This window comes from Chinchilla lanigera, unplaced genomic scaffold (assembly GCF_000276665.1).
Source record: "Chinchilla lanigera isolate Chin_1 unplaced genomic scaffold, ChiLan1.0 scaffold00039, whole genome shotgun sequence".
NCBI classification, from domain to species: domain Eukaryota; kingdom Metazoa; phylum Chordata; class Mammalia; order Rodentia; family Chinchillidae; genus Chinchilla; species Chinchilla lanigera.
In genome coordinates, this window is record NW_004955440.1 from 17,397,364 (window position 1) to 17,416,222 (window position 18,859).

An 18,859-nucleotide genomic window follows, 5' to 3' on the forward strand; every position below is an offset into this window, starting at 1 on the left:
GTTGGACTTCGTCTTCACTGCTGCAATCCATCAGGGCATGAGTGATAATTTTCTATGATTCTCTTCTGAAAGATAACACTTTTAGTTATGACATAAAACTAATTAGTACTTCCATGTCGGTAATATAACAGCTGTGAAGTCCTTCTGTACTCTCTTCTTGTTACTTGTAGTATGCAGCCCAATCCGCAAACCTTTAACAAAAACTCAGTATCTGTAGGAAAGTGTCCCACAGAACAGGACAGCACACTGTCAGAGCAGGGACGAAAGGCACAGGAGGACCTGCGCGTTTCCCCGGCTCTTTCTCTTGGTGGTTCCATGATCGTGTACAATTCATGACATTTTTTGAACCTAGCTACCCTAATCAATAAAATAACAATAGCAGATGCATCGTAACAATCTCCTGGGGCTGCAATTAGGACCTAACAAGGTAATACTTAAGAGTGCATTCTCAAATAATTATTCTCACTTCTATGTTGACAGACACACCTGTATAATGTATTCAAGACAATTACTGGGAATTTGAAGAATTGAAGGACATAGTTTCCTTATATGCTGTCCTCAAAAGTTAAGCAATCTACAATAAACTCTCCTATCCGCAGAGCTGATGAATTCATATACGCTGAGAGGAGTGGTGAATTAGGTCAGACATGATGTAATAAAAAATAATGTACTTGTGTAAACATTCAAGTTTGGCATAAAAGTGTTCAATTATCTCTACTGTTTGTCCACTAATGAGCTGGCGTTTGAATAGAGATTGGTAAGAGGAGATGATGGGAAGGATATTGATTATGAAACAGATGTCACTACTGGCTCTTCCACTTGTCTGCAATTATAAACTGTTTCCATTCTCACGTACTAGGGGTGCTTTATGACAGCATCAGTTGTTCCCATTTCCTTTGTACTCTCAATGCATATCATCTTGTAGCATCTCTCTAAATTGTACTCTTAGCTTTGCCTCTTTTGAATTCTCTTGCAATCCTTTTGCAATCCCTCCTTATTTTCATTACGGTGCCCTGGCCAATAACTTCCATCAGTTTAAGATTCTATCCCTGTAGATTTTGAATTTGAAGCCATGATCACATCAGTTAGAAAGTGCCTGATAAATGCTATAGAACTGATTTGATTCAGTTATCCAAAGCCTAAAGAAACAACTTTTAGAGGGCGGTCAACACTCTGCAGCTGGTTTGCTTGCTGTTTGGCCCAAGAATACTAGATTTAACCAGCTGAACGAATCTTATCAGAAAGCATGATCCCAGCACGAGTTTCTGTAGTACATGAGGAGGAGAGCTCTGTGCCCAGGGGCTTCCCCTGTGTCCTCATCAGCCTGTGAGCGCCGCTGTGGCTGATTAACAGGCTCACTTAGATACGTCTGTGAGCAGCATCTTTCTCTTCTGAAAGATGACACTTTTAGTTATAACTATCCATTACTACCTGTGGCTATCACACATACAGAGGGCCCTCAGGAACTACTTAGCATTGGAACTTTCATTTTATTACATGTCTCGTGGTTAGGCCCACAGCAGCAGTTCCAAAAGCAAAAATCAGGTAATGAGTAGGTCTACACTGACTCAATTTTTAATGTACCGACAAATATCCAAGTTTATGATTTTATAATAGGCAGTTGGACTTTAGTCTACTTCAGTGAATTGATTTCTCAACAAGATCTGAAAAGGAGCATTGAATAAGAAATCTTCTCAGTTAATGGATCCTTTTTTGCTCTTTTTCTCTTTGAAAAATAAGATGTTCTCTTGATTATTTTGTTTAACCTACTGCATTCACAACCAATGAAACACTAGGTTTCCAGTAGAACTTACGGCTTACGTTGTATCACTGAGCTAAAACCTTCTGTGTAACTGTTCTCTTGGATGATTTCAATTAAAACTGTTTTTTTAATTTTTTTATTAATTGGTAAAACAAAATGCAGCAAGTTATCACTGCTCAAAATGCAAGGACATTTCCCATACAGAAGGCAAACCAGTCACTGAGAAGCTTCCAGCCAATTTTTTTCTCCCTTATTAAAGTCTCTGCATATATTCATCAAAGAACTCATTGTTTTTCTGCTGCATAAGCTTCTCAATATTGAGATATATATAATACTTATCCTACTCTGCCATACACAAGGCCTCTCTCCGCTAAGTCTCTGCCTCTGCACTTACTGCTGCTGGATTCTTCCTTCAGCTTCTCTGCCACATCATCAGACCCCACCAACACCTGGTGTTGCAATTTTAATTCGATTTCTGTTTAAATGAACTTCGTTGTGTGTCTATGGTAATTGATGTGGACAATTCTACATGATTGATTCAAGACAGATCTGCGCTGTTATAATTCAATGAGTTTCCTCTTTCTGGATCTTAGGCCTGAGGAAGACAAAAGATTTTTCATTCTTGAAGCCAGGAATTAAGTCTCTCACTTTTTCTTTACTAAATTATATAAAATCCTTTCTTTTTCTTGTCAGTCCTAGCTTTCAAAGTTTTGATGACAGTGTTGTTTATAGGTCGGTTATGCGAGGACCACGATAATCCAGCACAAACAGAGGCTGTAGGATGGAGTGAGAGTTCTTCAGACTGAAGACTGCTGTGGGCTAAAGCACCAGGCCCTGGTTAGAATGCCTGAGATGGAGGCACCACAGTCAAAAACAGGTGACGCCGAGCAAGTCCGGGCCACGCGCGTCAGCTGTCTGCCATCCATGCAGTGCGGTTCCGTGAAGGTCAGCGTCACGGCCCGGCAAGCCCGCCACGGGGCAGACGTGAGGCCATAGCTGTTAAGTCAGGGTCTCAGTTCAGCCGTTTCTCTGTGATATATTCTGAGGAAGTGAATCCCCAGAAGTTTTCGAACAGAACAGGGTGTCTACCTGACTGAGGCTGTGGGAGAAGGAAGATCAAGAACTAAAGAACTTCCTTCCTTCCAGTGCCAATAATCCACGATTCAGTGCTTTTCAGTCTTCCTTGAAACTGCTCATTCTCTGCCTTTCTTCTTTAAAAATAGTAGAAAAGGATAAACAAGCCTTTCTTTCATTTTTGTTTTTGTTTCTTTTGTGACTGGGAATTGAACTCAGGACCTTGCACTTACCAGGCAGGTGCTTGTGCCGCTGAGCTACATCCCCAGCCCCAACACGCCTTTCTTTCCAAGCCCTCTGTGTCTGCTAGACGACTGTGGAAGAGACTGTTGCTGGTTCAACACAATCTATTTCCTCTTATTTATAGGTAAACAGTGAGCTTGTGCTTCCCAGGCTCCTTTACAGTGAAGTATGGTTACGGCCAAGCTCTAACGGATAAAGTGTGAGCAGCGGTGCACGTATCTTCCGGGCCCTGCATGATTCTTTCTGCAGCGGGGAGACTCCCTGACCCTAACCAGGCCAAGGCCCCCAAAGGACAGGTGGCAGGAACTTCCTGCCCCACTTTCTCCTCCCCTACTTCCCTGTCCTTCCCCGCAGGGCCACACGTTCCACACTGGTGAGAGAGCAACAATAAGCTTCTGTAGTGTTAAAATCATTACACGTCCTGGAACCAATGTATTAAAGCGCACTGGCTGATACTAATGTACTTGGGAATTCAAATGATGTCCTAGAAGCATTCTTACTCCTTTAACTAAATTTTCAATTATTGGAGCTAAAATCTCAGCTTACTTTCATTGTACACAGTCCCAGAACCTAATGAATATTTTTAACATGATTACCCAGGAAGCTTTTCTTCTGACAGATACAGAGATAGCTAGATATGATTGGTACATAAAGATTATATAGACTTGTAGATATGCTTTGTACTTAAAGCATTATGTTTTTTTCTTTAAAATGCTGTATTTATTAAAATCTGCTTGAAGATATTTAAATTTTAAAAATTCATTACCCCATTGAAGGTGGTAAATTGGATAGCATTATCCAGATTTCTCAATATACATCATTGAAATTTTCTTCATTTTTTATAACTTCAGGGTTTTCTCATGTAGTTATTTTTACACGGAGTATATTGTGCATTGTGGAAGAACTTGTACTCTGTATTGTCATTATGGACTTATGCCCATTTCTTTGTAAAACACAGAAACTCTATTTGGACATTTTTCACAATATTTAAATGACAAGATTATTTGGTGGTTGGGCCTACTGATGATGGATCACAGGAGGATACACATAAAACAGACCTGTAAACTAACAAGATCTGAGTGAAGATGTAGCTCAGCGGTACAACACTTTCCTAGCATGCACAAGGCCCTGGGTTCCAAGGCAAGCGCCACAACAAACAAAACCACAGTCAGTGGGTACAGCGGGGTGGTAGCAGGGGCCTATAGTTCCAGCTATTGGGGAGACTGAGGAGGGAGGATTCCTTTCATCCAGGAGTTAAAGACCAGTCTAGGCAACATAATGAAACCCTGTCGCAAAAAACCAAAAAGGAGAAACCAGAACAGAAAGCTGAAGCCAAGCTCTAAAAACTAAAATAGCAAGTTCATTTCTTTAAAAAAAAAAAAAAAAAAAAGGCATCCAAATAAGTAGTATTTCCTGCAATAGTCACTTTGGGAGGTTTGTGATGAAAACTATTGTTGGATTCTTCTTCTGGGAAAAGTCAGTACTTTATACCTTCATATCACACACACACACACACACACACACACACATTCTCAAATAGTATTATTCAGTGTGACCAGTCAACCAACACAGTCATCAGAAAAATGTATTTTAATTAATTTTTCCATAAAAACCTTTGGCACTAATTTGCTAATAAGTGAGAAAATAAAGACAAACACATTTCAATAAAACAAATGAATTATTTTTCTTTTCAAAGCTCTTTATCCCTTAGGGATTCAATACTATACTTTATATTTTCAGAGCTTTCGCTGTGCCCTTTCCAAGAGTACAGAGTTAACTTCTAATTAAAGAACTTCTAGCACCACTGGAACACAGATTCACAAATCAATTTATCATACATGTTCGGTTAAAGGAAAATAAAAACACAAAAGCATCCGCGTGTCTCACCTCCCATCAAACCTGTGCTTCAGGAAATCAAAGAGGGCCTTCTGCATCATGTCTGTTACCTTTGCAGAGGTGAGAAAAAAAGAATGAGGCAAACACACGCGGAGAGAAGTCAAAAGAGAGGGGTGGGAGGGAAGGGCCCTAGGACTGGGCAGGGGCTCACCCCCACCGCCAGCTGTCTCCTGTGGGGAGGTTATCTTGGAAGGCGTTTGCATGCATAACTGACCGCAGCCCCCCCCCCCCCCCCCCCCCGCCCACCCCCGTCGGTTCTCCGCTGGAGTGCTGAGGAATGAACCAGCAGCACTCACAGGCCCACAGCAAGTCCTTCTCCCTCTTCCCTTAGCAGGGGCTGGAACCGCAGCCAGGCGACTACAGGCTGGCTTTGCACACAAGCGCCGGCCATCTTGGCATGCCTGAGCTGGGCCTACCGCTCCTCAGGGACAGTGAGAGGCCCCGGAGCCAGCCCTGGGCTCAGCCTCCCCGCTACTCTGGGCTTGCTGGTAGGAATTTCCTCACTCACTATCCTGCCCATCACTCTGATATGTCCAACTCGGAGGAAAACAGAGCGACAGGACTCTCAGATTTGTCTCCAGAGATTCGTCAGCTCATTTAACCCACATACACTAAGTGCCTCCTCTGCGTCAGACACTGTCCTGCCTGGGCGGGAATGGCGTCCCGGAGGGCAGCCCCCTCCAGATTTAAAGGTCACCTCCTCTATTCTCTCCTGCGCCTGCCCAAACCCCACATGGCAACATCTGAAATGTGATGTGGGTGCCCATTTTTTTCCTTGTTGAATGGTTAATCTCCAGAATTTGCTAATGCTTTTATTGGGCTTTCCCTAAATGTCCTTAAAAAATAAGTAAGACAAAACACATCTGGTGAAGTATGCCACTGTCCAGGTGAGGCTGGCTGGTGCCCGGAGCGCTCAGGGCTCCTGGGAGACTGTGTGTCTCTGTTGTGCTGTTCACTTTCTGTGGTTTCCACTAAGAACAGAAAAGGGTGAGATAAATCAAGTCCCGTTCTGTGAATTTAATGCAAAGCGAATCTCCTACCAGAATTTCCCACTGCCGACGTTCTGAGGGAGAGCTTTCTAAACAGTGTAACACATAAAAGAGGAGACGTGTGCAGGAAGCGGAAGAAGGGGCACCGCTCACAAAGCCCTCGCTGCGCCCCCCCTTCACATCTGAGCGCGGCCTTCCTCGCGTTCCCACCGGGAACAAACCCTGGAGGGGCGGGCACCGGGGAAAGGCTCTGGGTTCTTGGTCAGGGAGGGAGTGACAGGTGGCATCTGTACCTCATAACCCTTCAGCGACGGCCCCACTAACACCACGGGACGCATGGACGGCACAACGTCGTAGGGAGGGATGTGCTCCGTCTGAAAGAGATGAGTCGACACGCACCGCAGGTCAGGCCGGGCGCGGTGCTCGGCGGCTGCGGCACTCACGGGTCGCAGGCAGAACAATACCGGGTTACCAGCGGCCCCCACAGAGGAGGCTCGGCCCTGACTTGACAGTCATTTGGGCCACCGACACGGAGCTTTGCAGGCAAGTATGCACAGGTACCTTAACAGTAAGTTTAAGAAAGGAAACACAACTTACCACTTTTTGCTTCTGTTTTGCTAAAAGACAACAATGAGAGCCATATCAAAATATGTAATCTCTGTAAGTGACAGTACACGAGTCTACAAGAAAGAAGAACGCACCCACTGTCCTCGTACTTGTCCTCAGCATTCCCTGCCATCCGCTCCGCAGAGCACTGTCTACTGTCACGTTCTGGACGCACCACTTTTGAAGACACGTGAGAAACAGATACCCGCTTCCGTGTAAATGCTGTCCCGCCCTGGCTTCAGGCTGGGGTGGGGACGGGGTGCAGGACAGGCGCTCCTAACAGCACCACCAACCACGGGTTGCCCCTGTGCTAACTACCTCAGAGAGTGTGGCTGCAGGCGCACAAAATGTGACAGAATAAAACAAGAACAATTCGAGCAAATACGACTCATCCTACAGTCACTGGTTCTTCTGTCTATGTATGTGAACCATGAGGTAATTTTGTAGGTTGTTAGGCATTTTTGCCCATTTTCTAGAATACTGATAGCATTTTTTCTACTACACTGCTTTCAAACTTCAAATGAATTGCTAAGTGCTTACTCCTCTTCTTTCCTGTTTCTTACAGTGAAAAGCTGCTAGGTCCTGAATGTCCAGCGAAGGGGAATGAAGCAAAGCTTAACATCTGGTGAAAGAGGCTTTGTCACCATTCAGCAGGTGCTATCTACTGGGGAAACGTAGACGTACAGTGTGGTTCAGAGCCCCGGAGACCAGGAAGGACTGAACAAGAACCACGTGCTCAGAACTGCTGGAGAGCCGACTGAGTTTGTACGTGAAGGAACACAGCCTCGGACCTGCCATTCGGAACTGCTAATACCAGATACCCTACCACAACCATGGCATCAGTTCTGGGCCAGAGTGAGGTTCTTCTGCAGGAGTCAGGAAGGCGGTGGAGAAAAACCCCTGGGAGGTGAACCTCCGTAATTCCCACAGGCACGGCAAACTCCCTCGGAGGCCCCACTGCACCTTCATTGCTAATTCCAGCTCTCTGCTCTCCAGGTAGACACACGAGGTCGTCTGGGTCCTAGCTCATGCTTTGCTGCACCCTTCCCGATGTCCGCAGCTCAGGCTATATCAACCTGATCCTAAAGCTCCATGTGAGGACAGAACACAGCACTGGCTTTAGAGTGCATAGCTCTTCTTTTCCCATTGGCCCTCACTATCTTAAAGTCTGCTGGGATCTTGGACAGGGCAATGAACTTGCTGCAACAGTTTACACAAGGGACAGTTACCTGAGGTATACAGAATTTTTCAAAGTTACAGTATAATGATCTGAATTTTTATATCGTAAGTACTCTTCAAATTACCATAGAAAACAAAAGAACAATGAAGTATTAAATAAAAAACCTTTAAATCTAGCCTGTAACTAACATCCAAGTTAGAAAAAATGCTCACACGCGTGTTCCAATATTTAAAGGAACATGTTCCAGTAAGAAGACTAACCCAACTCCTCACCTGTTGATGTGGGAGTTGCTCGGAATGTCCCTGATACCATTTCTCCAAGACTTGAAGAAGAATTTCCACTCGATTTCCTAGGATACAGAAAGGAGCTTGAGACTCCCCAGATTCTTTGCAAATGCAACTTGAGAGTGTAAGGCTTTCTTTGGCCTTCATTCGACTAAATAATTCAAAACACACCAAACCCTGCTGGAGAGGAACTTCAAGAATTTGTTCCAATGTTTTCTTTGACCTCACTTCTCAGAGAAAATGGAGAAGTAATAGGGACCTGAAAATACTTTGCAAAAGTATCTCTTCCACTTATTAAGTGCAGAAATTAGGCAAAAGGATCCCTGGCAAGAACGTCCTTGTGAACTGCCTGCTTACCTAACACCAGTCACCAATGTGCCAGCCAGCGGTCAAACACAGCTCCAAACAAGCAGTAAGACCTGCAGGAACAATCTCTTCTTCAGCATGACTATGAGGAGGTAAGAATTAAGAGCTGGCAGAAAGGAGCTGGTCAAAGGTAACATTATTTGTGACCGGAAAGGGAAGTCTGTCGGTCACACGTGTGTCCTCACATGTGCTCTGGCAGTTTCCCTGGCGCCCTCAGAGGTCCTTGGCCGCTAAGGACCAAGGACTTCCTACTGCCTGAGCGTCCCTCCCTTCCAGTGCCTCCAGCATTCTCTGTAGTCAGAGAAATCCGACTTCTCACCTCCGCCTCGCCCCTTCCTAGATGGGGCCTTGGAATACCACAGTAAGTCTTGGAGCCTTAGTTTCTGTGTTCAGACATAGAAGCTAACTGCACCTCATAGGGTTGGTATAAAGATAAGTAAGATTCTGTCTGTGAGTTCTTGGCATTATCGCTGCTCCTGCCATGGAGTTAAAAATGTACATAATAATATTATTGAATAATAATAACAATAATAATCGTAACAATAGAAGTTTAAAATAATAATTTGTTATCTGCATTTAAAATACTGATTTTGTAGCCCTGTTTTAGAAGGCAGGGATATAGTAGTGGGTCCAGGACACAAAATCCTTTTCCTTAGTGAATCATATTCTAGTGGGAGGCATCAAGTGCTAAGAAAATAAATACGTGAATAATTATAGTACTCCCAAAAGTAACAGGTGTAACAGAGAAAACAGTCCAGAAAGGGACAGGAAGCAGAGGGAAAGGGAGTAGGTAAAATTTTAAATACTATTAGCAAAAAAGGGGTTACTAGAAAGCAGCTACTAGATCTTTGTGAAAGACCACCAGGAAGGTGATACCTAACAGATTTGCGCCAGAGGAAGAGCGACCTGCTAAATGTGAAGGACAGGGCTCCAGTCTGAGGAAGGAGCAAATGTGGAGGCCCTGAGGCAGAACCACGTGGCCCCGGGGTGCTTACGGCCACATGTGGGGGACAGAATGCCCAGAGAAGGGAGAGGAGATGGATAAAGTGATACTAGCTTACGCATGTTATATACTAGGAAGATGAACACCGCACGTGGGGCTGCAGACGTAACTCAGCGGTAGAGTGTACGAGGCCCTGGGCCGGCTCTTCGGCATCAAACCCAAATTACAACGAAAAGTGGGCCTCGCTGCACTTCCTTCTGTTCCTGTTTAAAAGGTTCCCGTTAGGACAAAGGCAAAAGGGGCCCTAAAGAGATCTTCTGAAATAGAGTCCAACAAAAAATGAAAATTGGAAATCAGGAGAAAGAACAGAATCCAGCTCACGGCTTTCAAAAAACTTCGAACACAGGGCCAATCAATGCCTCAGCCCAGGCGGCAGCGCTCAGAGGCCCCGGTCCCTCTCCCCTCGGGCTGGGCCTGCGTTCCTAGGCCCTTCAGCCCCTGCTCTCTGAGGTCCACGGGGCTGCTTATTAGCTCACTGGGCGCTGATTCGCCCAAGCTAACGAGACGGAAGAGAAGCCCCGGTGGAGAAGGCGCTGCCAGTGCTGTCCACGCCCAGCTCATTCTGCGCTCGTTTGAGACAGCCCTGGAAAGCGCACCAAGAAGATGCACGCTGCGGGGTCAGGCTGGCTTCCACTGGCTGCGCTGGGGGACAGCGCCCCACAGGACTCTCGCAGAGGAAGGCCCGAGCTCCGAGGGGTTTGCTGAGGCCACAGTGCAATTCACGTGGACTCCAGGGATGTGCGGTGTCAGCACAGTACGGGGACAGTGGAGCCCAAACCCTCTGTGTCCAGCTCAGAAACACCCAGTACACAGAAAAGGGCCTTTCACTTTAAAAGCATACACTTTAATTCCCTAAGTTATCTATTCCGCTGCATCAAAAATATTTTAATAGATAGGCTAATGCAGCCAATTCATTTCATTTGTCCTACTAGTTTCTCTTCATTGGAAAAGTTTTGTGCTATTATCTGTTTATTTCTTTGTAAGAATCTTTCTCGTCTCAGAGTAACTACTTCGGAGATAATGATACCCAGTCTATTAATTATGGTTAGTCTCTTATTATTTTGTTATGAAATTTCATTTTATCACCTCCCAGAATAAAAAAGCACACATTTTTGACATCATAAACAGGCAAACTCGAAAACATCATCTACTTTTTCTACTGAAGCAAAGCCTGTGGGAAGGAAGGGCCTTACCCTCCGTGAAAACGTCCTCTCTTCTGCTCCTGCTGAGCCGTCATGTTCTCCAGTCTGAGTGGACTTGGGATGAATCCGATCTCACAGCCCTCTTTCACCAGCCTTCCTATCCACCAGTCATTGTTGTACTTCTGGAGCGCAGAAGAAAACTGCTATCAGTATTAACTCACTTCTCCACACACGCCAGTGACTAATCCAGGAGGTCAGAAGAACAGAACACTCTTCGCATGATAAACTGCTGTATTATATGGCCTATATTGTATATAGATACTACTGATACAATATTATACTTTATACATTATAGCACATATTTTGGGCTCATACAGTGAAGAAGGGTTCTCCAGACCTTTTTTTTTCTATAAAGGCCTTGACAATAAATATTTCAGGCTTTGCGGACCCTATGGTCCCTGCCAGAACTAACTAAATCTGCTGTCTAACGTGAAAGTAACCACAGATACACATAAACAAGTGGACATGGTTATGTTTCAATGCAGCTTTTCTTTTTTTTTTTTTTTTGCGGTACCGGGGATCAAACTCACAACCTTACACTTGCCAGGAGGCCCTTCTGCCACTGAGCTATATCCCCAGCCCCGCAATTTTTCTTTATAACAAAGGTACTGGCCCAGCTGTGACCTGTGGGCTAGCGTTTGCCAATATCTATTGAAGTCATGTCCTAACCTGTGACTCCTTTGGCTCTTGTAAAGAAGCCCTAGTCAACTCAAAAGGAGTAACTTTTATCAGTCAAAATATGAGTCAGTGGAAAGGGACCTCTGGAAAGCCAGATAGGTATGTCTCACTGAAATCCATTCACTAACCGTCTGTTATTTGTCAAAAGCTCTCAGGTAAAAATTTCACAGTGCTGCCCAGCTTGGTGGCACACATCTGTAATCCTAGCAATTGGGAGGCTGAGGCAGGGGGACAGCAAGTTCAAAGCCATCCTAATCTACATAGCAAGATCTTGTCTCAAAAAACAAAAACAAATATACGGTCTGTAGTCTAGTTTCTTCCAAATACAGATTTGTAAATTATGGCCCATCTTACCATTTGAAGGGGAAAAAAAGCCAGTCTATTCTTACAAAGCCTAGGCATATTAAAACCTTGTATGTGAAATTTCGGAATAATCTCCAAGTGGACTGAAGCCAACAAGAACCCAAACACTTCCACCCAAATATCGCTTGGTGTAAACCTGGGACACGAGTCCACACAGAGGCTCCATGTGGGCTGAGACTGTCAACAGAGTCGTGTGTGATGGGCCAACAAAACTGCATTTATAATTGTTAGTTTGCCAAATCCTAGGGAGAAAGCAATTTAGTCCAAGCCATCTGCCTCCTGGGAAGGCTCAGCTAGGTCATTTCTAGAAAACAGGTATCAAACCAATAAAATTTCCAGAGATGGTTCCAAAGATTTCCTTTACTGTCTTTGTCAGAAAATTCTCTCTGCCTGCCTGCCTGCCTGCCTATCTATCTAGCTGTAGCTCAAATGTAATGACTATATATAGGACATTTTGCTTAGCTCCGGAAAAACAGGATTTGTGTGCCTATGATACTGACACACTGTGAGAAAAGAATGGATGACTGCACTGAATCATCACAGCATGAAACTCTGAGTAACTTGGAGAAATTCTGAGTAAGAGCCTCACACTGTAAAGAAAACGAAAGGGTAGGATTTGGTCTTTATCATGCACACAGTTCCTACCCAAGGCATACAGAACATGAAGCCTGAGACTCTACCGAAGAAATGTCACTGTCCTAATAGACAATCTTGAACAATCTAGGTCTTAGTTTCTCTCATCTTTTATTTCAGGACGTAGGGTCTGAAATAACAGGCCCGTTTATTTCATAATTAAGAAAAGGGGAGCAGACCCCCTCAGAAGCATTGGTCCACAGCTTTGGAATTTCAATTTTACTGCAGTTGGGCCAGGACAAAACAGACTGTGAGTCACAGTTTCCCAGGGCTTAAGTTACTTCCTGAAATTAAGTTAGTTTACTGTTATACTGATTCATTAAATGGCACCCAGGTGACTTAGTGGGTTTCCTAAAATTGTTAATACACTTCCAAAATGGTTTAACTTAACTCTCAGAAACAGCTAAAGTACAGGGAGGCTCTGACTCATGCGAGCGCAAGTCCTTTGAGCTACTTAGGAGAAAGCTGCTATGTAAGTAAAAGAACTTAGTTCAGTCATCGTTTGGCTCCGGGGATAAGCAGCACTGTCACTTTTCTTTGGGCTTAAGTTTTTTCATTAGGGACAAAATACTTAGAATGGTGCGTAAGAAATGGCGTCAGTGAGGGTGAGAAACAAGCCTCCACCTCGATGACAGAAGGGTGTTCGTCTGCACGGCTGATGGGCGGGGAGCGCGCTCCAGCTTTCTGGGAAGGTCACCTGAGTGCTGTTCCAATGTTTTTACTTTGCTTTTCCTAAAATAATTAGTGCTTTTTCTTTCTAAGATTTTGTTAGTCTGATCTTTCAAGACCTGAAAATGAGTGGCTCTCGTCTACCCAGGATTAACAGCTCAATTCCACGTATCAAACTGCCGGGCTGAAGGCAAAGCTCCTGATCAACAAGCAGCCAACACGACAAATTAGAATTCTGACAGGGCGGAGCTCAAAGGCTCCAGATTCAAAGTAACGAGAAGCTGAGGGAAATACTAATCACCCCGATCTTGTCAGTACTTTTTATATTGTACACACGGACTAAAGCATCACACTCAACAAATGTGCAATTACAGTGTTAACCAAAAACTTTTTGAGGCACTATTTAACTCAAGCTGGCCTCAAACTTGTGATGATCTTCCTGCCTCAGCCTCCTGAGTGTTGGGATTACAGGCGTGTGCCACCACATCTGATGCAAAAGCTATTTAAAAGAATTTAGTGTGATGGAAATGTTAACTACCCTGATTTGATCACGATGTATTATATGCACATATCAAGTAATCACAGTGTGCTTCACAAACTGTATAATTATAATAGTAATGAAGAGGAAATACTGGTAGAATGTGGGAAAGCAATACAATAGCGCAAGGCTGGAATGTTTGTGTGAGTGAGACACCTGTAACGTGCTTTTGGCAACCAGTGAGTATGGCTTGGTCAAGCTTCGTGCAAACGGAGCTGAGGTAACCATCAAGACACTAGGGCACGTGTCGGTTCAGGCTCCCTGCCATCCAGGTAAATGCAGACGTCTCCGCTTACGACCATCAGGACAGCGGAAGTCGTGCAGGTGATGCTTCTGCAGGTTCCCCTGACCAAGGCTCTGAGCTACCCGTGCCCACACTCATCTCTTTCCCGAACCGTCACAAGGAAGGTCCTGCCAAGGCCCGGGTCCCAGCCTTCTTGCCGACTCAGAAACTTCAGCCCCGTGCCCACCCTCTGTCCGAGGTTAACATCAGCATGTGCAGGGGCTTCGACAGCTCCCACTGGAGAGACGACCTAGGACCGGTACCTTGCCTGCCCCGTGTCGGCCTCCCGGGAAGCACACGTGGTGCGGGCCCTCGTGCCCACTGTCTGCTGTCTCCTTGGCTTGGCCAGTGTCCATGCTACTAATTCGGACAGGAGAATGCAGTTTCAAAAATAATAATTTTCCAAACTCATTCCGTATGTACCGCCTCACTGCGGACTGCGAGTCAGCACGGTGGCACTGAGTGTGTCTGCGCTGGTCAGTCCTCGGGCACCCACCCGCAGGGCTCACGTCCCTGCTTCCCAGCCCTCACGCCTCGCAGAGCAAGTGGGGCCCGCCACGCGGGAGCAGCCTTCCTTGCACGCCCCGAGCCCCTCTGGAAAACGCTTCGCAGAACAGGGAGATTCCAAGCAGGCGAGGCCACGCTCCAGATTCAGCCCGAGCCCCTGCCCACCCCCCAGACGCCGTCTCCTCCCCGCTTCTCCAGCCCCTCGCTCGATGAGCTGTCCCTTTTCCTTTCAAAGTATTTTACTGGGTTCAGTATCTCGGCACGGACAATAGAATCTTTCTCATCCTGAAAAGCAAAAGTATGCAGTGGCTTACAAACACGTTTCTTCAGTCTTAGTGATAAGCTTCCCCGGGCTGGAACCCTTTCTCCTTTTCAACTCAAAGCACTTAGGAAAAACATATTACAGTTCCGCTGCTCTGGCCTGCAGATGATGTAGGTAAGGGCGGTGCAGGCACCTTGTGAGGAGGCCCACAACGCCCCACACATAGGTACTCACAGGCACAACTCATAAACACATCCACTCCTACAACACATCTGCTTACCTCCCCGCCTTCTCTGCTACTATCCTTCCACACAGGCCATTTCTCTCTCACATTCCCCACTCCTCCCGTCCATGTGAAAGCTCCAGATCCATGTACAGGGCTTTTGGCTCTCTCCAAGCTGCTTCCTCTCCCCGCCTCTCTGCGACAGCAGCGGTCCAGCCTTTGGCATGTCTTGCCGGCCCTGTGGATGCCCCTTTGCCCCTTACAATGCCCCTCTAACATGTGAAGCTGGTCACATCCGCCCGTGTCTGTCCAAAGAACGCTGTGACCATTCCTTCTGCCGGACGCCACCCCGCGTCCTGGCCTGGCCTGCTTCAGGCTTCTCTGCGTCTGCAGGGCTTTCTCGTCCCCTGACCTCCTTCCTACCAGCAGGCAGTCTCTTCTCCTCCTCTTGGAGCTCTCACATTACTCACCCAGTGTTTCTATAGTAGAACTGACCCTCTCTGGTGGAAGCTGTGTGCATCTGCTCCTCCCACTAAACTCAGAGCTCCCTGTCCACGGGGACGGTGATCCTTATTTCTGGTCCTCGCATCTGACCCTCTGATGCCCAGCACAGCGTGTCTGACGCGAAGTAGAACGTCAGCGTACCTAGGCTGAGTAAACACAGGCTTTTCATGTCAATATTCCATTTGCCCAGATGTTCGGCCACAAGTCGCCCTTGTATTGGCCAAGCTCTGAAGCTCTGTTTCCCAGAGTCCTCTGTCCTTTTCTTAGCTTTAACACTTTACTCTAGTGACTCTACACTCTTGTGTTGGTTCCAAGATCACAGTTCACAGGACCAGAGCTCAGTGTTCACAATTGTAGCATCCCTTGTTATAGTCCCTTCCGAGGAGGTGCCACGCCACCAAACCGACACTTCTCACGTTGGACTGATAGATCTACGGCTCTGTGGTAGTGCAAAGTGAGTAAAACATGGGCTACACCTTATGGTATAACCCTGGGTTCATGAGGGCCTGGGTTCAAGCGCCAGTGCTGCAATAAAAGAAGAAGGAAGGGAAGGGAAGGGAGGGGAGGGGAGGGAAAGGAAGGGAAAGGGAGTGGGAGGGAGAGGGGGAAGAGAAGGGGAGGGAAGGGAGGGAGGGAAGGGAAGGGAAGGGAAAGGGAAAGGGAAAGGGAAAGGGAGGGGAGGGGAAGGGAGGAGAAGGGAGGGGGAGGGGGAGGGGAGGGGAGGGAGGGGAAGGGGGGGGAAGGGAGGGGAAGGGGAGGGAAGATGGGCTGGGGTACAGCTCAGTGGTAGAGTGCCTGCCTAGCATGTGCAAGGTCCTGGGTTTGATGTGTAATGCTGCAGAAAAATAAAAGCGAAAGGATGCAGGATTGTCTTCAATCCATCCTACGACTCCAAAGGTTGACCGATATCCAGTGTTGTAATGAGTGTGTGATACTGCAGGCCGTGATCTCAGGCTTCTAAATCTTGGTGAGAACGAATGGCTGCGGAAGGCCCAGAAAACTGAGAGAGGCACCAGGCCGGCAGCTCCTCAGCTCTCTCTGGAGAGCGCGGCTCAGAGCTGACACCGGAAGTTCTGGCGCTTGGCAGGTAGGGAGACACAGTAAGTCCTACACAGTTACCTCTTTGATGTGCAGGAAGTCCTTGGCATCGAAGGAGATGGCCGTGCTCGGAACAGGCACATCCTCGTCTAGGGCACCGCAGTAGCTCACGTTCGTCTTCACAGCGAATGCCACGGGTTTGGACTAGACATGGAAGCAACCGTAGAGTGAGAATGGAGGGAGGGGAGGGTTCCTCACACTGAGATGGATCGTACACAGCTGACCGACAGCACCGGACAGTAAGGGACAGCACTTCGCAAAGAGGACTCTCCACTGGGTTTCACATTCTTAGGCAACATCCAGAAATCTGCAGAGGTGACTGAAAATGACTCACTCCCACCAGCCTGTCCCTCTGTGGTTCCTTCCAAAACCTCACAGAGCTGCGGCCTGAAGTACTGGGGAGGGAGGGAGAGAGGTGAAGACAGTTTGCCTTGTTCACTGGTCATACGTATTGTAAATGGTAATAGATACCCTCTCCCCTCGGGATACAGGAAACATGTGCTAGGAGTTAGGTAAAAAAACAAACAAGGGTTGCGGGGAAGAACAGTAAAATATTTTTTAAACAGACTCAGATCTGAAAGCCTACGAGACCCTACAGAGTCAGAGTACCCTGCCCTGCCCGGAGGAAGGGCCAGCCTGGGGTAAATAAACACGATGGACAGGGCTGTCTGCCCCACGCTCCCATCCCGACAAAACCAGAACAGAATTCCGAACTTCAAAGTGAACTTGAAGTGGGAGACTGAAACCTAGAGAGAGAAGGTGTAAGACCCAGCAGGGAGATGCGGAGCGCAGCAAGGCCCCTGCGGCCCGGAAGGGACAAGAGGGAAACAGGCAGGAGCACGAGCGGGTGCGTCAGAAAGCTCTTTGCCAACCACAGGCATGGCAAGCTCAGTGCTGCCACACTGAAGGGCTTGGAAGTGAGCAGGAATTCACCCCGAAACTAAGAACAGAAGGGGGAATGCCCCTTGGGGAAGGTGCTAACCTCTCTCGTGGCCCGCGGACCACAGAGCCTTGCAATGTGGCGCTTTAGCAGGACGACTGGAAAATGAGTATTCAGAGAAATGTGAGGAGGGGCAAGGGCAGCTACAGCGCCCGAGAACCAGCCAGTGTTGCCCAAAGAGAGGAAAGAAGGTCACCTTTGCTCTCTCGAGCTGGATAGCTGCCTGCTGCTCTCTCTCCTGCCGAATTGCTTCCCGGTCCTCTTCCAGAGAGACATCAGAGTCAGACGGCCTGCTCGTGTAGGAATCTGCTGAACCCTGGAGACAGAACACAAAGCAGCTCCCGTGAGGTGACGAGTAGCTTCTGATTGTCACAGCCCTCGCAGTGTGCCGGGGTGCGCTCCTCTCCTCTGCGCAGAATGGACGCACACTGTGCCTCATTGCAGATATACACTTAGATGGCAGAGCATAGTTAAGCATCTGAGTTACGTGGAATGTGGCAACACAGTGAAAGGAAATATTTTGACTAGATTATGTGTTAGGAAGTAAAAATGCAATGAAAATGGTACAACATTCAGCCCAATTCTTATCTTGTACTCTTTTTTATTAAGCCCAACACATTTGTGGAACCAACCTTTCCTTCCATTTTCTCCGGTATATACTGTCCATCTAAAGGAAGAAGACTCACCCTTTACAAGGATCAAATCCTACCTGAGCCGTGGGTTACAGAGCATCCGTGTGACTAGCCAGTATCCTACCTTAGTAAAGTGATTTTCTAGTTTCAAGGCCACCATTATGAACTCTGCCACTATTAAAGCTTCAACCACTGTCTGACAGCAGCCCATATGTGGTCAGTACAGAAAGGGAGCAGAAAATCACCTCGAAGACACAAAGATGCTCTAAACTTAAGCCACAGCCAGAAGGGCTACCCCGCAACCTCCCAAAACACAACCCCGGAGGCCTGCCTTCTCACTGGTAAGGAAACTATCCTTACGACTTCCTTAAGCTGGCATTAGATGTTGATATTTGCATGGATGATGACATTTACAGAGCACTGGCATTGGTAGGACTGGTACATTGGCGTGTTTCATAAACCATGCACATTTTAAAAAAAGCATCGATTTCTCCACGTGATGCAGAATTTACAATCCACTGCAAACAAACCGCAAAAAAAAAAAGAAAAAAAAAAGCTGACAGCGGAAAGTGACCCTTTTCAAATTTTTCTAAATTTACAGATGTTTATTGTGAGTCTGCTGCCTTTAGGCTGGGCAGCTTTCTCAGCAAGGGATATCACATCACTCTCGCTGTGGGGGTCTCTCCCATCGTGGGGAGACGCCAGCACTGATTATCCTGGCAGCCTGCGCAGTAACTCCTGTTAAAGGTTTTATCAGAGTGCCCGGCCCACACTGGTTCTGAATTCTGCCTCTGCAACATCCGAAAACTTTCTTTATGTCCCTGGGTTGCTCTGAGACAGTCTCCTCCTCCGCAGAACAGAAACACTGACTACTTCGCAGGACTAAACGGAGTAGAGACCATGCGCAGCGAGGACTTGCCGCGT

At 46.7% G+C, this 18,859-nt stretch overlaps 1 protein-coding gene across 2 annotated transcripts in view; it reads right to left on the reverse strand.

Annotated features, from left to right (window-relative positions):
- Positions 1 to 18,859, reverse strand: part of Cacnb4 (calcium channel, voltage-dependent, beta 4 subunit) — a 132,451-nt gene that overhangs the window by 32,368 nt on the left and 81,224 nt on the right. For both annotated transcript variants that reach the window (XM_005390810.2, XM_005390811.2), the window contains 7 exons: positions 17,500 to 17,619; positions 16,385 to 16,507; positions 10,597 to 10,727; positions 8,023 to 8,099; positions 6,562 to 6,581; positions 6,258 to 6,338; positions 4,967 to 5,025 (listed from right to left, as the gene is read on the reverse strand). In XM_005390810.2, the coding sequence (XP_005390867.1) occupies positions 4,967 to 5,025; positions 6,258 to 6,338; positions 6,562 to 6,581; positions 8,023 to 8,099; positions 10,597 to 10,727; positions 16,385 to 16,507; positions 17,500 to 17,619 (611 nt within the window). The remainder of the gene's footprint in view (positions 1 to 4,966; positions 5,026 to 6,257; positions 6,339 to 6,561; positions 6,582 to 8,022; positions 8,100 to 10,596; positions 10,728 to 16,384; positions 16,508 to 17,499; positions 17,620 to 18,859) is intronic.